This window comes from Podarcis melisellensis, assembly GCF_964234715.1.
Source record: "Podarcis melisellensis genome assembly, chromosome: 7".
Lineage (NCBI taxonomy): Eukaryota > Metazoa > Chordata > Lepidosauria > Squamata > Lacertidae > Podarcis > Podarcis melisellensis.
This window is the reverse complement of record NC_138539.1, coordinates 38,161,772-38,184,022: the sequence shown is the minus strand read 5'-3', so window position 1 is coordinate 38,184,022 and position 22,251 is coordinate 38,161,772. Positions and strand designations below refer to the sequence as shown.

General features: G+C 39.9%; 1 protein-coding gene across 3 annotated transcripts in view; it reads left to right on the top strand.

The window, feature by feature from the left end:
* Positions 1-22,251, top strand: part of RP1 (RP1 axonemal microtubule associated) — a 176,553-nt gene that overhangs the window by 103,505 nt on the left and 50,797 nt on the right. For all 3 annotated transcript variants that reach the window (XM_081917503.1, XM_081917501.1, XM_081917502.1), the window contains 8 exons: positions 203-258; positions 385-414; positions 3,821-3,987; positions 11,453-11,672; positions 12,910-13,061; positions 14,021-14,234; positions 15,953-16,143; positions 19,000-19,210. In XM_081917503.1, the coding sequence (XP_081773629.1) occupies positions 203-258; positions 385-414; positions 3,821-3,987; positions 11,453-11,672; positions 12,910-13,061; positions 14,021-14,234; positions 15,953-16,143; positions 19,000-19,210 (1,241 nt within the window). The remainder of the gene's footprint in view (positions 1-202; positions 259-384; positions 415-3,820; positions 3,988-11,452; positions 11,673-12,909; positions 13,062-14,020; positions 14,235-15,952; positions 16,144-18,999; positions 19,211-22,251) is intronic.

Here is a 22,251-nt window from a genome sequence, read left to right as displayed (position 1 = left end):
GTTTACAGTAAATAAATCTACACAATTCCTCTGTATTAACAACAGCTACCCTTGTTTATATCTGGAGAGACAATATGTAACTTGACAAGTGATACTTAGAAACTTTGTTAAGTTTAGGGGGGAAATAATGCAGGGTTTCGATTTACCAAGACTAATTACTAACTGCCTTCACTGTAATTACTTTCTTTTTTTACAATGGAAGATGGCTAGATGAGTACCAGGATGATGGGAAGACAGAAAGAGAGCTAATTGCCAGAAGTAAGTACTGAAAATAAGATCATTTGTACTATAATTATATCCTAGGTACCAAATTGCTAATTAAACTTAAAACTATAGATTCTTCTTGTGAATAAGAATAAGATTGTTTTTGCTTTTCTATTTTAGAAAACAGTAATGCACCAATGGCATATAGAGGTAAGTTACATTCTGTATTCATTTCCTGTAGAAACAGTCTTTGCTGTTTAAATTTAAACATCATTCTGGGCTGAAGCAGACACATAAGAAAAAAAAAGGAGGAACACATGGTTGCATTTATTCAGGCTTGTCCATCTAGCATTCAATAATGGTTTAGTGTTACATGCAAATGCAGCCATTGTCTTTTACAAGTAGCCATTCATGGAAAGCTTCTGCTAACATGGAAAATACAGATTGTCTGATAATGATCTGTAGAAGGGGCATCATAAGTCATTTAGCTGAGTAGCGAAAAGGATTTCTCACAAAGTGTTTTCCTGATATTTATTGTTCTATTCTAAAATGAGTCAGAGGTTCTTCTGAGAGCAGATCCAAGGTTTGTTTTGTTTACGCCAACATCACTGTCATTTAATAATTGGAGACAGCTACTGTAGCAAGCGAGTGGAAAAAATGCATTGTGAAGTGACAGCAAAAGCAGTTTCAGGTCAGAGTTCATCAGGGTATTCTCATAGTATCCAGAAATAATGCAGACTTAAGCTATACAGCTACTATGCACAACCACGTTTTGCAGATCCCTGCCCTGAAGTCCATGTACACCACCAAGTCCATTGAGCCTCTCCAGACAGTCTGTCAAATTTCTGCTTTTTCACCTGCTTATTGCTGTTGCCCCAGTAACAGTCTCTCTTGCTTGGTCACCAGTTTTTACTGCTGCTCATGCTCTGTTTCACCATATTATCTCATATTGGTGATGGCAGTCCATGCTGGGCTGTTGGTATTACTAGGGATAGAGGGACGTTTCATTCAGTCCATATTTTTAAGTAGACTAATTTTCACCTCCTGCACTAATACACCAACTGAAATGTAACTTCTCAAAGTTTTGTAATACAGTTCTCAGCTAAAAATATGTACCAAGATAATTTTAAAAAAATCCTATACTGTATTAGGATAAGATTTTTTTTCGGAAAATGCACATTGAGCTAAAACAAGTACTTAAATGTGTATTTTTAATATAAAATTACGGTATATGTAGATCCATATTTAAACAAGAATTTTCATACAGATAAAAGATTCACAGATAAATGCAAAAAAGGAATGCAATTGATGTTTTATGAATGAACACATTCAAGACTGACATGGACCAATCTATCCATCCCGACCTATTTTGCTAATTTGATATGGCTTCATTGTTACTTTTAAGGATCTAGCATCTTCTAATGGAGTGCCTGCTGCTACATGGACCAACTTGTGTTTTCTTGTTAGTATTCATAGAAATATGGATGGAGACCTAAAATGGTCTCTGCCTGTACTTCTGATTGCCTTGATTCAACTTGTAAAATACATTGAACTTTAACAAAAGATTGTTAGCTAGGTGAAATGCAAAGTTGGGTTTTCTATTAGAAATGGAAAGCATTTTGCAAAGAGGTCTTAAAATTTCCTGGCATGAAGTAGGAATGCCATTAGAGAAAAGAAGAGCCGTACCCAGCCTTTTTTTTATTTATTTCCCTCATTTGCTGTCTTTCCCAGTGCTAATCTGTCATGAACCCTCATTATCACCCCAAGGTGGGTTTGTTCACCCTCTTGCTTTGCCAGATCATGCAATCACTTTTGCTCTGGGAGCTGCACCTCCCTTCATTCTCTTGCTGCTACATTACTAATTAAAAAGATGGCAGAGCATCATCAATGTATTAGTAGCAGTTCTGATCTCCCTCATCTATGTCAACAAGTAAATATAAAATGACATGAGAGGAGAAGCAAAGTGTCTGTTACAGCAAAGGGCTTTAATGAGGGGAGTTAAAACAAGCAGAAAATAATTCAAATGTTTAGGATTTGAGTCTTTGCTGCCACAAGCAGCTATGGAAGCCTCTCATTGTGATTGCCTACGGGAAACCCACCCCCTGCCACCCTCTACAGAATAAGGTATGACGCCTTATCTGTGCCAGGGGACACCTGCACCAGATCACAACTGATTGAAGGGATCAATTAGAGCAGGATAGCATGGAAAACTGTGTCTGACTCAGCAGATCTGACTCTTCCATTCTATAATTGCTGATTCTCTTCCCTTGATGAGGCTTGCTCCTGTGACCTGCATAACTGTTAGCTCTTCACTGGTGATAAAGAAGTATTGTGTATGGTGGAGGGAAATGAGCCAGGACAGCACATGCAAAGGAGAAAATGTGGTGTGGGAGTAGGAATTTTAAAAATGGGAAAACGGGGAAGAATCACGGAGTTGCGTAAAGTTCTCTGGTACCCCAAGTGTCATCTAGTCCAAGCCCCTGTAACAAAGGAATCTCAACTAAATCATCCATGATAGATGACCATCCAACTTCAGCTTAAAAACCTCCAAAAAAGGAGTCTACAAGCTTCCAATGGAGTCCATTCCACTGTCGAACAGCTCTTGCTGTCAGAAAGTCCTTTCTGATCAGAATCTCCTTTTTTGTAACTTGAAGCCATTGAATTGGGTCCTAGCCTCCAGAGCAGGAGAAAACAAGCTTCCTCTATCTTCCACGTGACAGCTCTCTAGAAATCTGAAGATGGCTATCATATCTCCTCTCAATCTCCTTTTTTTTTAGGCTAAACATTCCTCATAAGGCTTGGTTTCCAGACCTTTGATCATCTTGATTGTCCTACTCTGCACACATTCCAGCTTGTCAGTATTTATTCATTCATCCTTTATTGGCATAATATGTCAATATCCTTCTTAAACCGTGTTGCCTAGAACTAGACACAGTACTCCAGGTGTGGTCTGACCAATGCAGAATAGAACAGTACTATTACTTCCCTTCATCTGGACGCTATACTTCTATGGATGCAGCCTAGAATAGTGTTAGATTTTTTATTGCTGTATCACACTGTTAGCTAATGTTAAGCTTGTTAAGAAAAACCATAATGGGGGGGGGGGAGGACAGAAAATGAAGTTGACAAATGATGTTGTAGCTATTTCATAAATTAACTTACTTGAAAACGTCACAGAGCTGCCTAACTTGCAGTTACTCTTTGCCTAAAATGCAGTTGTATAATAGTGTATAATACACTGGTCTCCAACATCTCATAGCCTGATCTTGTGTTGCCTTGCCATTGACACAATCTTAGTGAATCAGTGCTTTTTTGTGATGGTACAGAGCATCTTCACCCCCTTTTTTGCTGCTTGTGGCAGCTGTTTTGTGTTGGCACTCACAGCACTTTTATCAAGCCATGAATACTGGCAATTATTATTTTTTGCAAAAAAAACAACAACCCACAAATCACTGCAGTGAATGTGTGAGTACTTGACTTCAAAAGTCCTTTCCTTATGTACAGCACTGCTGAAATTCATTTTAGTCACAAAAATAGCAAGAAACCCTTGATAGTTCTTCCTCAGTCTTATAAAATACAATTTTGTTTTGATTGTTTGTTTACCTTTATTCCACAGGTCAGTGGAGAGTGCTGGTAAAGACTGCTCAAGATTCCCCACTGTCACGGGAGTGTAAAAGAAGCCTTGTGATTTACGGCTCAAAGGGCAAAAGTGACAATCTTCTCCTTTCTTCCCAAAGCTTGGGAGATATGCCCTTTCAACCAGGAGCAACTGATGAATTCCTTGTAAGTTGCAGCTACAGCACAGCACAGAGATTGCAGTGGCATCTTGCTCTAGCCAAAGGATATATTTGGAATCCTATTATGACTGTAGCAAATGCCATCTCTTATTTACAAAGATGGCTTGATTTGTGGTTTAGTTTTTCTCGATGTATTTTCCCTGTTCTTTTACAATCTGTAAGCTGGATGCATCCAATATGGAATGCGACACATACCCAAAGTCAGAAACAATGAGAATCATAGAAGTATCTATTGAAAGACTGTGCTCAGCCTATGGTCGGGAAAGGTAGGTTCTATGCATTTTCAGAAGAAATAAATTGACACTTTACATAACATAGGCAAATTGGTGACAGCTGGCCCAGTGTTGGGCCATGACATTCCTGGGCAATTACTAGGGCCCCACAAGGGTGTCCTGATGTCTGGCCTGGGTCTCTCTTTATTCTCATTTTATTAGTGCTGGATGGCTGGGTCTGGGAGCCATCTTTTTAGTTTCCATTTAGGGGCATTTAACTTCTATTGTATTGTATTGGGTTGTAGCTCAGAAGAAGATCCACTATCTATTTGATTTTGTGTCAGAACTGTTCACAGTTAGATTCTTCTCTCCCACACTGTATTAAGCATTTACGATTGAGCTCCTCCACCTCTACCCCTCTCAGAGTGAATAGACCACAAACTTAAGTAAGTGTAAATGCTTTACTTGCCCATGCATTGTTCAGTGCTACAGCAGAAACAACATGGATAATATATTCTTGGTTACAAAATACAAAAAAGTATCTTCAAACATGGAGTCTGGGCTTGGGAGCTCCAGCCTCATACATGTGCTGAGCTTACATAGGAGGGAGGGGAGGCAGGAAACAACCCTTACTTCCCCGCTCCTTGGAGAAGAGGGGATGTGACATAGAATCATAGACTCATAAAATTGTAGAATTGGAAGGGACCCGACCCCAGGGTCCTCTTGTCCCACCCCCTGCACTGCAGGAATATTGCCCACAACCTGTATCTAGGGATTATTGTTCAGAGTACTTTTGCTATTTTCACTATTGGTGGCTTCCTTGCCCAATTGCTGAATAGGAACATAGGAAGTTGTTTTATATTGAGTCAAACCTAATTGGTCCATGTACCTCAATATTGTCTACACTGACTGTTATTAGCTCTCCGGGGTTTCAGGCAGAAGTGGTCTCCAGACCTACCTGGAGATGTGGAGATTGAACCTAGGACCTTCTGCATGCAAAGCAGATGCTCTTTCATTGAGTTACAGTTCTTCCCCAAATACCTGTGCATCTCTTCCCCTGCTGAAGCCTGGAACATTTTTTCTTATTATTTTTGATTGACTGCTTCACCAAGAGTCTTTCCTTGCATAGCCTCATATTGGGGGCACTGGAGTAGAAAACATAGCCTGGCTTGTTACCTTTGCTGGTAGATTTTCAAACAGTGAAGCAATTTAATTCAAGTCCCATCTGACCTTTATAGCATACTCAGAGTGGAATCTATTACAGCAGGGGTCTGTTGGGGAGAATGCCTCATTTCAATAATAGAGCAATAGGCTGTTGGAAAAGCTAGTTTTTCAGACACTTTGTAATTGTTTTGCCTTCAGTCATGGTAGAGCATGAATGTGCAACATTCAACATAGTAGGATCCTACTGCATCTGGTCCCTAAATGACTCATGATACAGTTGACTAATAGTAGCAATAGTTTGTGTTTTTGTAGCATTCTAACTAAGCACATACTTTGGTAATTCTGTAGCATTCTAAGCAAGCACATATTTTAGTAAACTGCAGAATCAGGGCTGGCATCTGTACCTAGTATCCTTGGGCACCTGCCAGGGCCCAAAAGTGATGCCTGCCATGGGCGCAGAACTTTGAGCATCACCAGGCAACTGGATCAATCATTGAATTGCAGAGTTGGAAGGAACCCCAAAAGTGATCTAGTCCATATTTTATCTCCATATTACAAATTGGGAGGAGAGGCATGAGAGGTAAGGGCTTGCCTATCCCGACCCCTTTCCCAGTTGTGTTCACAGTTGAGCTAATAATGTGGAATTTCATAGCTCAGAGCTCATGCTCTTCAGTAGTGTGCTACATTACTTTGCCAGAGAACAGCAGGATAACATGAGTACGTTTTTTCCCTTTGTGATTATTTGCATAAAATCTTTGCAAATCCAGTAATGCTGGCCAATATTCTTTGTGCACAAATTTGTTTTTGTTTCTTTTTTAAAATAGATGGTCACACACATGGGAATGAGACCTTCCTGATTCTTTTTTTCTCTGCCCCACCCCTCCCCATGCTGACACAGCTCCATGAGAACAATTGCAACCGCTGAATAAGCAAACAAGCTTTCTGCATGTTAATCTTACATGTGCAATACAGAGATTTTGCCCCCTTGCATTTTCTAGTCTCTCCCCTCCTCCCTAAATATTTTCTAGAGCTACCCCTGGCTGTGCAGCTCAAGTATCTGACAGCTCACAAAGCCAGTCTGAAATTTAAGAGCAATAGCTGCGGCATGAAAATCTTGAGATGCCATTCTATTCCAAACCATTTAAGCAACATCAAGGCTTGGTTGCCCTCTTTATACCTTATTGCTGAGGCTGTTTGAATGATCATAGGCTTTTGTTGTGTGAGTTCACCTATTCCCATTTGTGGCAGCAAAACTGGTTGCCATGGGAATGGCTGTGTGATGTTGCAATTAACAGAAGACTGCAAATTCAGCAAAGCAATATGCAGGAGCAGAAGAACAACAAAGATCTGGATTCAGTACGATAGCACTTAGTCAGGATTCACATACAAATAATATAGTACTGTTTATACAGAGTCAGCTTCTTAAAAATGGCAGGCCTCATTTTGATCCATAAATTTGATTTCTAATTATTTCCATGAATATGTGGCTGTTGATTTGCTTAAGTTTGAACATATATTTGGCACCAATCCAGCAGCTTAAGTGCTCATAGGAACCTTGAATGCATACACAGATCTCCGCATGAACATGAAGCTTTTGCCCACTCTCATCTATGAGTTTGACAGTTCTCCACCATGGGCAATGAGGTATTGCATTTGCTGATATGAAGTTTTCCCTGACAGTGAAGAGCAGTGTTATTTTTCTAGAAAAAGAGGTGCCAGAACTCACCATGAATGCTTCCCTTGTTCTCTTATAATGGCAATGGCGTTCACGTGAGAGGTGCTGGAACTGAGTTCCAGTGACTTCTAGCTGGAAAAAAGCATAGTTTTATGGTAAGAGTGGTGGATTTGTACTGGGGCAACTTGTGCATATTGAGAGGTAGCCAAAGATGTCAACTTGGTTCAGGAAAAGAACACCACAGCCATGAAAATATAAAGCTATAAGATTTCAAGACACCATTTTGTGTTTTCTGTGTCACTTAGAATCTTGCTTTTTTTCAATGAGAGATGCAACCCTGCCTTTTCTTCCCACAGTGGCCTTTTCTAGCACACTGGCTTTCAAGTGTTGTTATTTCAGTGGGGGGAAAAACCAGAAGCAATTCCAGACAGTGGCTCATTATGTAACCAGTGCTTATGAGGACTGTTGCCATGTTAATGCGACACATAGCAGTCATGAAGGTGTCCTGGAACAGTTTTATTAGTAAATGCAAACATTCTGGTTTCATGGATATTTCTTTATAATGCATGCTGCCAGTCCTAGGCACAGTTGCTGAAATGTAACCTCCCTTGAATTTATTGGCAATGTATGCTCAGGCTGTAAAGCTGAGCTAAATGGAGGTGGTGCTGTTCGCCTTGCTCAAGATGTAAACATGAAGCCTCCTCAGGTTAATGGATTAGTCAACATAATTATTACAACCAGCCTGGAGACTTGTTCAGAGGAAGAGGGCAGTTAGAACATGATGAGGATTTGTTGTCTGGCACAACTACAAACAGAGCTCATGTGGAGCACTGAAAAATTGGATCGAACTCTGATCAGTTCAAAGAGATCATGTTAGAGTTTTTTAAATAAACTATTTGCTTGGCTTGACTTTAAAAGCTACTTTACGTTAATTTGGGGCTAATGGGAATCAAAGGGATAAAAGAGTTTATTAGGATCTCAAGAGCAGATCAAATAACAGACTGATAGAGAAACAGAAACATACAACTTTATCCTCAGGAGCCAAGTAAATCAAAACAACAAAACAACAAAGTGCAGTTATTTTAACTGACTTAAAAACACCCAAGTGGAAGAACAGAGTGGAGAGAAAGAAATTGTGGACTAATATTTTTTGTGGAGTCAGGGGACGTAAAAGGAAATGATTGTATCATAGACTCAGAAGGTGCTGCTGAATGCTAGCCACAGACCCACTGCCTCACCTCTGGCCACAACAAAGATCAGATGAACTGAAGAAAGGTGTTCATAGAAGAGGCAGTAGCTGCAATTGTTTCTAATAATGTATCTGCCAGCTCATTCAGGTTAATTGGAACAAAAATATGTTAGATTTAAATTTGCTGGTCTGGAATACACTTGGAGATCAGAGTTCCTAATCTACTCATTCGTACTCTATGCCCTGAAAGACTGAAAAATAATCCACCTTTTTACCTCCCTTTATCCATCCTGAGCATATATGCAAAATGGCTGATGTGGCATTAGGAGTGACTAATCCATGTGGTGTGAAATTTAGATGCACTCCCAATTTCATAAAATCTGCCATCTAAGTTTGGGCTGTTTGATCTTTAGTTCATAAAGCAATTTTTGATGATGCAACCGCCAGTCAAACTAATCAGATGGATTGCTATCAAACTATCAATAGGAGCCAGAGAAAAATGACTGACATCATGATAGTCTTGCAAATTCATGGATATCTATGGCTTCCTGATGGCCAAGTCACAAGTGCAAATTTTTGTCTGGTAGTCAGACAGGAAAGTTTGCATGAGGCATATCCCAGCAAACCTGAGAAAACTTTAAGATTGTTGCCTAGGTTCAGGAGGGCAAAATAGGGATTCTTATTCATTGGAAATCTTATTGGGAGATAATTTTTCAGCTAATAGAAAGTAGGAAAAACATTCTTAGTAGTATATAATAAACCAGCATAATGGAAATTGGTATTATACTATTATGGGATCATTTTAAGGTGCTTACTGCTATGAATTTCCCCCCTTGTTTTATATCCATTGCATGTCATTTGAATTTCTGTATTTTAGCAACAGGCCTGGGTAAGCAGTGTAGCAGGGGAACTAGGGAGGCATTTACTGTGTTACACCACAGTCCTTAAAAACATTGGTGTCATCTCAATATGAGGCCCAAGACATTTTGTGAGATAATCAATCCTATTCCTTAGTTGTGGGACTGTGTTCAGACTAAAGGACTTTCCCAGGATTCTCCCCACTGCCTGTAAGATTGGGGTCTGGGGATGACAGAGGGACTGCCTGAGTGATCAAACTTGGCAGACAGGTTTAGCTTTATTATGTAAAACAGTTCTCCAAGTGCAAGCAATTTGCTTCCATAGGACCTAATGGTTGGGGAATTGTTGGGGGCACATCATCCTCAGGCAGTCCCTCTTTTTCTGTGGGGAATGGTGTCATCAGGTCAGATGGTAACAGAGACTGCAACTGACAGAGTTGCACAGAAGGTTGAGTTGCACTCTGGAAAAATCCTATGGGGTTAGTTGCCACCCTAGAACTTAATGGGGGAGCAGCATCTGTTGGCGTGTTAATGCTACCAACCTCCACCTTATGCTCAACTTGCATAGTTGTAAATAAATGCAAATATTGCAAAACCCAGTAAACCTCCTGCTTTCCCTTTAAATCCCTAAGATTTAAAATCTCACTCTGATCTCTCTCCAAATCTCCACTCATCAGCAGATGAGAGAAGATTAATTCCTACTGCCTAGGCTGGGCAGTTCTGTTTCCTGCTGGGGGCAGGGCAGGGCAGCCAATGCAGGATTAAACCCTGTTCTGCCACCCATCAGCTGATGTCACTGGTGGACATGGGTTTGGGGAAGTGGACTGGCTTTCCAAATTGGAGCCCTTGGCAGCCCAAGATTGGTCTGCAGGCCAGAGGTTCCCCGCTCCTTCTATAAACAAAACAATAGCTCAATAAAGGCTAGGTCTAGTCTAACTAGCGTGTAAGCTTTGTGCAGATGAATCAGGATGGATGTGGAATAAACAGGCCAGCCTGAAGAACATTGAATGAACTGCTTCAGTGAAATCCATGGCAAGCTTTCCTGCCACAAGGCATTCACTGCTTTTCTAAAGAGTATAAATATGCAGTCACTGACTAACTCATTTAAATGCCCCATGGTTACAACACATGCATCTTGCATGTACATCTTCTATGTGCAGAGGATTTTTTCAGTTTTAAGAGGAAGCATTCCGATGTGTGATTCCCTTACTGTGAACTGAAGTGCTGTACTCTACCAGAGTTACATGGGACTCAGCTATACAGTGACAAATAAAGCATTTAAAAGGTGTTGTACAGTTCAATATACAAACATGGCCCTAGATTGCGTTGGGGAGCTATGGTAAATTCAAGATATTTTCCAAAACTTTTTTTAAAAAAGAATTTTCACAGCGTTTTTATATGTGTGTAGATTCCACCATTGTATGATTCTGGTATATGGGTAAGTGAAAAAAATATATGGATGACGAAATAAAGTGATAGTGCTGCAAAAAGGGAGTGGTTCTTTCTGCCTTGTCTATGTTGATACAAAGGAGGATGAAAGTAATTGGGAATGATTTTTCCTTATCTATATCTGTATTCTCATCATGGCATTATTCACCATCAATTCTTTCTCTGCCTACATAAACTGAAAAAACCCAGGGAGGAGGTGAGCAGCAAAAGACATTACATTGATTTTCTTGACATTTTAACTATCGGCAGCAGTAGCAACAAAAATGACCTTCACCATTGAAGTAGCAAGGTCATGACAGAACCTTCAGTTCCAGCATCCAATCCATCAATAACACAGGGAGGCTGTAATGTCCACTATGAGTAACAAATATTGATTAAATAACATAAAACAAAAAAGATTGAGTTTAATATACTAAAAGAGTTTAACATTGTCCTAAAAATGCAATGCGCAAATATAGCCTTAGTCTTCACATATTTCATGATCAGGCACAAAACCTAACTTTTTGTGGGGCAAGGAAATGGTATCTATCATGCATTGAAACACCTAAGGCACCATGATGTGAGGGACTGCCAGTGATTCTTTATCTGTAATTCCTGCATTGCAGAGAGTTGGACTAGATGGCCTTTGGGGTCTCTTCCAACTCTACAGTTCTATGATTCCATGGTACTGGTGGTCAGGGAAAGCCTGGGTAAACAAACATGTATTTAACTGATGGCAGAAAAAGCCCCATAATTGGTGTCTGCCTGGTCTCAATGGGGAAAGCATTCCATAAGTGGTTGGCTTCATATGCCTTCAGACCATGCTTTCAATACAGTGAGGCATCTTCTCCAGCTTGTAAAAATCTATATTGTGTCCTCCCTCCTTCTGCTCAGGTAACCAGCTCTTCCATTTTTCTTCACTGCAGATTGAATCTGGAGATGTTGGAGATGTGTATAAGATTCTGGTCAGCTGTGATGATTTGCCAGACTTTGAGGGTTGGCATTTGAAGTCTTTTCAGATGGAAGAGCTGCACACTAATCAAGAAGTGAACTTTGACTGTAACTGCTGGTTTTCTCTTAGCCGAGAACACCAAGAGCTGGTGAAAGAATTCCCTGCAGTGACTGAGAACCAGAAACCTTTACCAGGTAAAAATAGCAGAGAAGACAGGAACAAGGTGAACTAACATTTGAAAGAAATCAGTGCAGAAAAACTAAGTATTTTGTTAAATTTCTCAGTGCTTGAAAATTACTGTGGATCTGAAGCAATGCTTCACAAGTACTCAAATCAAATCCCTCTTAATTAAATGAGAAACTGCTTGGCCATTGTTATACTCTATGCACAACTTTGTGTGCAAACCAAAGAGTTAGAATTATACTGGCAAAAGATAAAGCACATAATTGGGAGTAATGGAAAGTCATTACCTATCCAAAAACATGGAGCACTGGATTCTTTCACTTACATGAACTTGAATGGCTGAAGTGATTATTAGGAATGATTTCCTTGTATAATTTTTAAAAAGGATTGCTTTATTTCTCATAATGCTACCTATATTTCCAAGTGCAAACACAAGTAAAATGTATGGGCTGTAATTAATTAAGTTACCGGGTGCAATTATAAATAGAAATGTGGTGAAGACTTATATTTCCTGGTTTGGGAACAAGCTGCAGAATTTGACTCTTGATTATGTTTAAAATATGAAGACAGCTTTAACTTATTCTCCTTCTAAGACCCTCAAACCTCTTACCCACTTATTCAACCTATCCAAAAACTATTTTCCTTTTTCCTATCAGTCTGATATATTGGGCTGTGGGACATAGTTGTGGCCTGAGAGGGTAGGACAGTGGATCTTATTTAAGCTCTGGCTATGCCTCTTTTCTCCTATGTTGGTGGCACCTGCCCACATCCCTAGTTCATAGTCTGACTTGGTCACTTTTTAGGGCTGAGTTGGAATTTTGGCATTGGTGGGTCAGTTTTCTCACCTACTCCACATTGTGTCACTGGCATGGGGGCATTTAGTTCAGGTTCACTTGTTAAATAGGCAGGTTTTGTCACTTTGGCTTTACGTTCCTGGAACAGTTAAGTTCAGCTAGCTGTCCCCTTAAGAACCTTAAGCCTTCATGCATCTATTCCTCAAACTACTTTTGTGCCTGATCCAATCCATGCCATGCCATATTGGCTATATATAATCATGATTGCTATATATTCTAGTAAAAAAAGTAGTAGATCTCTGAATACCAGTAGATATCAATTATATCTACTTTATTTGGATATTTTACTTTGTTGTGGCAGCACTGAAATACAAGGTCTCTCTGTGTGTAATTTTGCAGTTTTGAAGCAATAGTGTATTATTAATGCTGTTCTCCTATTTTTCCTTTTTCTCAGTGCATAAATATGTTGTTTCTGTACACACTGGAGATTTATGGGGAGCAGAAACCTTTGCAAACCTTTACGTAATACTTTATGGCGATAGAGGTGACACAGGTATCAGGAAACTGCAACGTTCTTTCACTGCAGAACAGTTTACAAGGAATAAGGTAACATAGCAAGAAACAATAACACCCAAACCCTCATTTAATGCAATGAAATGGAGAAGGTACAAAAAACCTGATTACAAAGTGGTTTGTAAATATTATGAACCTCGTTGTTTACTTACATGTAACTACCCAGTTTCCAGTTTCATTTTATTCTCCTATACATTTTCCAAATGCAACAGAATATTACAATTACATTGTACAGTTATCACTTTGCTACATAGTGGTAGCAAGTAGATTCGTCGCTTGAAGAAAGACTAGCTGCTGAGAGATGGGGAGAAATCTCAGTTCTTTTCCCCTCCATTATTATAATTGGATTGGATGAGTATTGGATGAGTGGTATTGCATAGCAATGGTGTGTCCCAGCCAGCAAGGGACTCTTCTTTTAAAAAAAATAGTCAGCTGAAGTATCCTAAAATAGGGCTGCAGGAGAAGAAAGACAGGAGCCTTACTCTCTCTGGAACTTTTATTTTTAACTGTCCTGAATTGAAACACAGAGGAGCCAAGAAGATATATAGAGATGATAGATATAGATATATAGATAGATATATAGATATAGATATAGATGATATAGATATAGATATATAGATATGAAAAGGTTAGCAAAATGGCAAGGATACTAAGAATGCAGCTAACTACAACACTCATCAGTTCTAGTTAGCAAGACCAGTGGTCAGAAATGTTGGAAGCTGCAGCCCAACAAGCTCTGGAAGGGACCACGTGGGGGATGGATAATTTCCTGCGTATGAGAAACATGATGGAGTTTAATGTAATTGTTAAATAGTATTCACTAGGTAGTCAATGTGCCTCAATCTGAAAAATAACTTGAAGTGCTTAAAGATTCAATAGTCAGGCATGACATCCAGATCTTGTTCTCTATACAAATTCCACACACACCCAAAACTGTTATGTCTAGACTTGATTACTTAATATTTGTAAATTAAAAAGTAGCTCTTCTTCAGGTGGATTCCTTCTTCGTGGAGGCTGTTTCCTTGAGCCATTTGAAAAAGGTAGTTATAGGACATGATGGAGAAGGATATGGAGCTGGAATATACTTGAAGATGGTAACAGTTAAGAAGTCTGAGAACTCAGATAAAGAATGGGTCTTCCCATGTTGGAATTGGCTGGATACTCACCTGGGAATCTGTGACACTGTGTGTGAGATTGAAACAATAGGTATGTATGAGATTGAAACAATTCTAACTCTGTTCTATAAGTTCCTTCTGTCTTCACCATGTTTCAGTTTGATAGCTGACAGTTGCTTTTTGCCAGTGATTTGTAGCTATTCTTATTATCATTTTAAAGAACCAAAACAGCAGAGTTTATTTCTTCAGTTACACTTCCAATGAGTGTTGCAGAAAATTCAGGGATGCCCTAAAGTATATATTCATTTCACTTGGAATACTTTGGGGTCTGCCATTACACAGGACAAAAAGATAGGATTGTCCAAACACACTAGATCTTCTGGTATGGCTGCACATTGAAAGGGAAGATCAACTGTGTTAGAAAAGCTTTTTTTTAAAAAAAATAATACTTGCCCACCAGTCACAACTGTGTTTGAAAACCACTGTATTTGATAGCTGGCACAGAAAAGCATTTTTTATATTGCACCATCTAATAGCTGTCATGTAATGGTATTTTGTTTTTCGCAGAAAGTATTTTAAATACACAATACAGTGAAATTTAATAGCTGACAGTATTGGTAGACAAAATGCATTAGTAACTAGTATCCCGCAGTTTGCAGCTTGTGAACTTTTGAATCTGGAACCATACATATTTATCTGATTTATTAGTTGCCCAGTTATAATGATGATTTCTCAAAATGACCAAATAAAAAATAAGCATTTGGATTTTTAAGGGAAAAGGTTACACGCAAAATCTGATTTCTTCCATGGGCAAGGTAATGGCTTTTGTTAAGAGGCTGCTTGCCTTGCCTCTTAGAACAGAATGGCATCAAAGGGGAGACCAGTCTGGCTTCATGCTTTGCCTTCCCTGCCAAAAAAAATGCTTACATCCAACTACCAGTTGCCCTGGGACTACAGAGCCAAAGGGTGATGCTCTTGTCTCATTAACAAATTAAGTGGGTGACATTTCATCCCACAGCTACGTGCCTGAGCCAAGAAAAGTATCACCTGTTGTATTCCTGCCTCGTGCAACTGTTAAAGTCACAGGAACCCTCCTGCAGGGAACAACAAAAATACATTAATAGATATTATTACTGCAGGGTTAATGGTACAGATATAGCAGACAGAAACCAAATATTCAGCCCTGCTGTGCTAGGATCTTGAGCAGATTAGGCTTTATTATATGTTCACTTGTCACTATCACACAGCATGTTCCTATTTATGGCCTGATTGCAAGAGTATTTTGTTGAAGCCATTTGTTATCTACACCTGTCATTGTCTCTCACACTAAAGAGTATTTGTGGATGATATAGTGGAATTTGCAGATCATTGGTGTTTTCTATGAGAACAATTAATTAGGACTCTGAAGGATGCTGTCTGTTCCTTAATAATTAACTTCAGAATGGACAGTGAAACCCAAATGGTATTAGTTTAAAAGGACTCTATATCTGTGATTTAAAATTATCAGGGAAAACATTATAGCATTGAATTATTAAAGAGCAACTCTATAGGTGCAATACTACTGTTGTCATGGCTGTAGCAAAGCAACATAGCACTGGGGTAAAATTTAGCCAATCTTAAGTATGGTACATTTAAGTAGGGTTGTTGAGCTTTTTGGAGGGGGCAGAGTTGCTGAAGTTTTAAAAGTTAAATACATATATAAATTCTCCAGTTGAAATAAGTAGAACTTAAAGTGAGTTATCATACCTTTTGTTTACCACCCAAACTGGATCCAATTATATCCTGATTTTGTCATTACTCCCTTTTAAGGTAAAAAACTGATCTCTTGCGCAAAAGATCCTCAAATCAACAAAAAGTCCTCTGGTTTATGGATAATGAATATCATTGGGTCTGATATGAACACTGAAACTGAACCTGTAAACTTGACTTTCATTTTCTATGGAGACCAAGACTGCAAAAAGCTGTCACATCAGTTTTCAGGAACAGCAACAGAAATCAAAGTAATCAAGTATTCCTTTTTTCTTTTTCTTTTTACAAGAAACAAAAATACAAAGGCTAAAGACATTGCTTAGAGTAGATGATTTGGGGGCTATACCATGTGTACATGTGTGTGCCATTTTAAAGCTGTAAGATGACCCAAAGATCAGTGAACTCATTGTATGTATTACTACTACTACTGCTACTGCTACTACTACTATTTATTACCCACTGTTTACCATTATGGCCCAGAGTGGGCTGCAGTAATTGAAACACAACATTTATATTAAAATACAATATTACACAGTATCAAAAGCATTTTAAAACAACTTAAAATTAAAAACAATATGGTGGGTCCTAAAAAATATACATCTCAAGTATCTAAAGCATTTGTCAAAAGCTGTATAGTGAAGGTGCCAGTTTCCCAACTTAGGGACTGCTACTGAGAATGCCACCTCTTGGGCCATCACTCCGAACCTTCTGCAGGCAGTAGAACAACCAAGAGGGCACCCTTCTCAGATCTTAGCACCTGAGGTAGCCTCTAGGGAAGGAGACGGTCTTTCAGGTACTTGGGACCTGACTTGTTCAGGGCTTTAAACGCTTACATGAGCGCCTTGAATTGGGTCAGGAAACAAACTGGCAACTGTCGAATCATGAAACAATTCCTTTTGGGGGCCCTTCCCATTCCACTGCCACTATGATCTCAGCGATTTTGCAGAGGCAGTAATGCACCACTGGAAGAAACAATGAAGCCTTTTAAGTGAAACTATACTTGCTTTTCACAACCTGGGACACATTTGCACACATGCCAAGCACTGGTGAATTGCCAATATGTGTCCTCAGCTTTTTCTTTAGTGAACTTCCCTCCAGGTTTGAAAGGGCCTTGGAAAGCCTTAGCTGGCAGTAAGTGGTAGCAGCAGCACTTCAAGCAGCTGAATCTAGTCACCCTACTAATTTCTCACAGCACCCCAGAATGATGCCCTGTTGGGAGCATTGTGGGGAATTTAAATGGGGGTTAGACCTAGCTGTCTGGTGCTGTCTGGCTAGGACAGTGATGGGCCCATTGAGATAGCAGTTGCTCAGGTATGTTGGGGGCTGACATTGACCCTGCTGATCTCAGCTACTTTACTTACTGTTCACCCTGGAAAGATGTTTCTTCCATAAAAGACTGATAGGAATGAAAATAGCACTTGAATCCTTGCTAACATCACTGCAGCTAGATTGCTTCTCATAAAAACAGCACATCAAAGTGCCTTGTTTACAGGGGTCTAAATGGTAGATTATAAATCAAAGGATCAATAGCTTTTAATTTTCCTGGTGTTAAGATAAAATGAAAACATTGTTTAGAATCCCACAAAAGAACATAAAGGCAAAGATAAAGCTTTTTCTCCCACACGTTATATTTCTATACAGCAGGGTATTGCAGAAGCCAACTCTTGAGTTCCTTATTCTTGTGCATGTGTGATACCAGTATTTATTTGCAAATATGGTCTTGTTGAAATTATGCTGTATATTTTTCAGCAGAATGCAAAAACATCTTAGGAGGTGTAAAAAATGTGATGCACGAAGGGACTCTCAGTTTTCTATTGTTTATCTAATTCAGATGAAAACCTCATCCTTAGTTCACAACACTCCATGTGAATAATATTGTTATAGATTTGGGGGGGGACCCACCTAAACCATAGAAATTAAAAAATGGTAGGATTTTTATTATTTTGGAGTATTGTGGGGAAGATTGCAGGCCATTGCAAAAATACAAGCTAAGCTTCCTTTCAAAGCCAGGGCCTCCCTCGCCTGGGATAGATGCATTAACACGACAAAAGGTGTTGATGGCCTGACTGAAAAGGAATTATTGGGCCTAGTCACACAGCGATTGCCAAGGTGATGGGGTGTGTGTTTGAGGTGACAGGAAAAGAGTGTTTTTAGCAAGTTTTTCTGGGAAGAAGGGAGAGAACGAAGCCAGAGATCCATCTTGGGTAGGTTGGCTGAAGGCTGGCTGAAGAAATCCATTTGACTCCAGGGCTGCACTGCTGTGGGGGACAACCCCATCTTGAAATGACCATGCTGTAAGATCTGCACTCCCTCTGTGCAGCCTGAAGGTGTAAATAGGTGAATAAACCATATTTCATAAGGCTCTGACAGTCTCTGCCATGCCTCAATTCTCCAAAGAAACTGACACCCTGTGAGTGCCTGGAACCCCCTGGAATCTTGCTACCACTCAGCAGAGAGTGAGGGTGGCACCCAACCTTTGTAACAATATTGTGCATAGAAAGATTCACCAGGACTTTTATAATTATTTTAAAGGCTGATAATTATTTTTAAATCCTCTTTGTACTATGATGTTAATGTGTTGCTCTTATAGATCAAAGCAATCCATAAACAGTGTTAGGCTGGGCTGGGAGGTGGAAGGTTGAACTAAGTGGAATTGTCTCTCCGCTTAGCTCTGCTGGCTTTGCTAGCTAGCTCCAACCAATGGACTGACCTAAGTGTCACAGCACTCCCCCTTCCATCTATGAAACACATGGGACTGCTGGCTTCAGGGTACCCAACCAACAGCTACCTGGAGAAAGCCCTGAAACTGGACAAAGGGAAGGGCTGAGCTGGGGTCCATTGGATCTTGTGTTGGCCTCATGGCATTGTCCAATCTGGGCCCGAATGTCCTGCCCCCACTTTCCCACAGCCACCATGAGGAGCAGGACTGTGGGTGGATGTGGTGGTGGCCCCACTGCACCTCAAACCTCTGCCAGTAGGGGGAGGTTTTGCTGTGCCCTTAGTGGTTGAAACCATTAAGACATCAAACACAGCTGACAGGCAAATAATTATTTTATGCTGATCCAAAAGGCAAGTTTTGGTAATTGTTTGTTCTTCCTTTCACATAGGCTGAACTGGCAAACATTGGCTCCCTTTACAAAATTCAAGTATCTGGTCCACATGCTCTGCTAAAGGAGTCTTGGCATTTAGCCATGCTGCATATGAAACATATAGGCACCAACCAAGAGATGTGGCTAAATTTTGACTGTTGGTTCAAACCCAATGAAGAGACCTGTGTTGAACTGCCAGCATTGTGTTCCGAACAGGATCCCTTTCCTGGTAAGAGAAATCTGCTCTTTTTTTTATTACAAAGGCTGAAGACCTTGGATGCCCCTGTGCAGCTGTTGGTGCAACCTTCCAAGAGAATGATTTTGACCTTATTGTAAAGTGACGGTTGGAAGTGATTTTTTCAGAGCATCTATTCTTTCATCTCCAAAAATAGTCTGCTATATGGAACTAGGAGAACAATCCTATGCCTGTTCACAAGGAAATAAATACCACTGTGTGTATGCATGGGGTTATAGCCAAAGCAAATGCTGCAATCCTTTGCACATGTTCTAGGACAGGACGGTCCAACCTCTCAGATGAAGTGGACTGCAGTAGTTCTTTGACAAAGAAGCTGGGGTCACTGGCTGTATTAAATTTCCATACTATAAATTAAAATGTTTGCAATGTAGTTGATATTATTTAATACAGTGGTACCTCAGGTTACATATGCTTCAGGTTACATACGCTTCAGGTTACAGACTCCGCTAACCCAGAAATAGTGCTTCAGGTTAAGAACTTTGCTTCAGGATGAGAGCAGAAATCGGGCTCCGGCGGCGCAGCGGCAGCGGGAGGCCCCATTAGCTAAAGTGGTGCTTCAGGTTAAGAACAGTTTCAGGTTAAGAACGGAGCTCCGGAATGAATTAAGTACTTAACCCGAGGTACCACTGTATACACAAATGATATATTTAATTAAATATATATAATTAAACACACAACTAATAGATTTAACATATGCAACACATATACACACACACAACTATGCTTCTTCCCCTTTCCCCCTTCTCTCCTCTTTTGCTGCTCCAGCTTCCAGCACTGCTGCTGAGAAAATATGCAACTCACACTCTCTCATTCATGTGTGCACTCATTGTCTCCAGGTCCAGTTAGGGATCATCTCAAAATGCCTGCCCCCACTACTCCAAAAGAAACAATGGTGGCTTGGCTGGAGAAAACACATCTTGCTCTTTTCCTTTCCCCCCTCTCTCATCCCTCTCTCTCTCTCCGCATCCCACCCCCAAGGAGAATTCTCAGCCGCAGCTGGGACAGGTGACCTGCGGTGGTCGCAAACCAGGGCAAGGCTTTCATGTTGTCACTTCCTGTTCGTTGCAGCTTTGGTACTTAGCAAGGGCCTCCAAAAAAGACCCCTTGGGCCGTATGTGGGCTGCATGTTGGTCCACCCTGTTCTAAGATGTGATCTAGGATGTCTGATGCCATCTCTCTTGAATATTGGGACTTGTGAGCAAATGTGTTTAGAATGTGGTGGCAGTCTTTTTCCACAGAATTTTAGCATGATTTGAGAATGCCCCTTACACAAGCAGAAAGCACAAGGGGAAGGCAATATCTGCTGTCTGCCAATCCCCTACATGCATGTACACACAACTGCATCCTCACAAACTACTATTTCTGACACATGCAGTAGAAGCTGGAGGTGAGCAATGATCTGTGGCTGAAAGGAGGATGTGAGAAAGCCTCTGCACACTGCCCAATGTCTAATAAAACTAAGCAGCATCTTGGGGAAACCCAGCCAGATAGGCAGGGTATAAACAATAAATTATTATTATTATTATTATTATTATTATTATTATTATTATTATTATTTAGTAAGGAGTGAGCATCAAACACAGGAGGAGACAGCCTCTAAGTAACCACAGATGATGATGATTTCATCATCCTAATTTTTAATATACCACTTAATTGCCCAAATTATTGAAAGACCTGGCTTCATGTCTCAAAAGCAAACTTTCCAATATTTATTCCAATTTAAGTTTATTTGTTTTTCAAATGATATGTTGATCTGCCTTTACACCAAGCACAGAACTATCTTTTACTCTAGAGTCTAGAATATCGCCATTTTAATAATGGCATAATATCCTTGCAGTAATGGTCATACACAGAAACTTCCTTTTTGCTCACCATGCTTCTCCCTGCTTCCTTTGTTTTCCCTGTATTACAATGAAGAGTTGCAGCATAGTGTTTAGAGTGTTGGACTAGGGCCTGAGAGACTACAGTTTAAATCCCTGCTCAGGCATGAAGCTTGCAGAGTGACCTTGGGCAAAGCCGCAGTCTCTCAGCCTTAGCCCACCTCACAGGGTCGTTGTGACAATAAAATGGAGAGAGTGGGAAACCATGCACAGCACCTTAGAGGAAAAGTGGAGCATAAATGTGAGAAAATAAATATAGTAGAATAGAAACAAATAAACTGCTACAAAATGCTAGGTTTTCTTGAGTGTAGGTCTGTTTTAGTGGGAGCAAGGCATAATTTTTTCAACAGTGCTAGGGGGAAAGACATAAAGAAGACCCCCCGCCCCCAGCCAAATTAGGAAAGGCACAGCTCAGTGTGGGAAAGATGTCATTTAAAATAACCATCTTTCTTTCCACACTAATTTCTGCTGATATTCTGTTTCAAAGTAAGTGCATTGAAAATAAGCTAAGTACAGTTAACCAGAATATCTTTTCTTGGTGCCCATCATTATTAGCAATACGTCTCTCATGTGCCAGCGTCTCTCACATTTCGATGCAAAATTGGCCTTTAAAATCCTTACTTCAATCATGATACAATCCTTTCTATACGTATACCTCAGACTTATTAAAGAATGACTTCATGAAATGTCGCAATATCTAAATTCATCCCTTTTTATTATGTATTACTCGATATGAATAGCAGAGGCTTATAATAGGAGCTGTAGGAAAAGTTTTGAAATGAATCAAGCACTTTTTTTATTACCCTCCACCCCATCTGTACTTAAATGTGTCATCTGTCATCATTCTTACTTATTATTCCTTCTCATGGTGTTTTCCATAATCGGTTTTACAGAGTGATCCTAAACATACTACTCAGAAGTAAATCCCATCAAGTTTTGTGAGAGTGACTTCTACTAAGTCTGCACTTCTTACACGCCAACCTTGAAATAAACCTCGTTGAATTCAGTGGGACTTCCTGAGTGGACACATGCTTTTATTGTGCTATGCATGTGCTTAGATCTGAAATCGTAAACCACAGTAGACCGTTTCTCCTGGTCTTTTTCTCTTGTGCCTATGCAAATTCCAGATTCCCT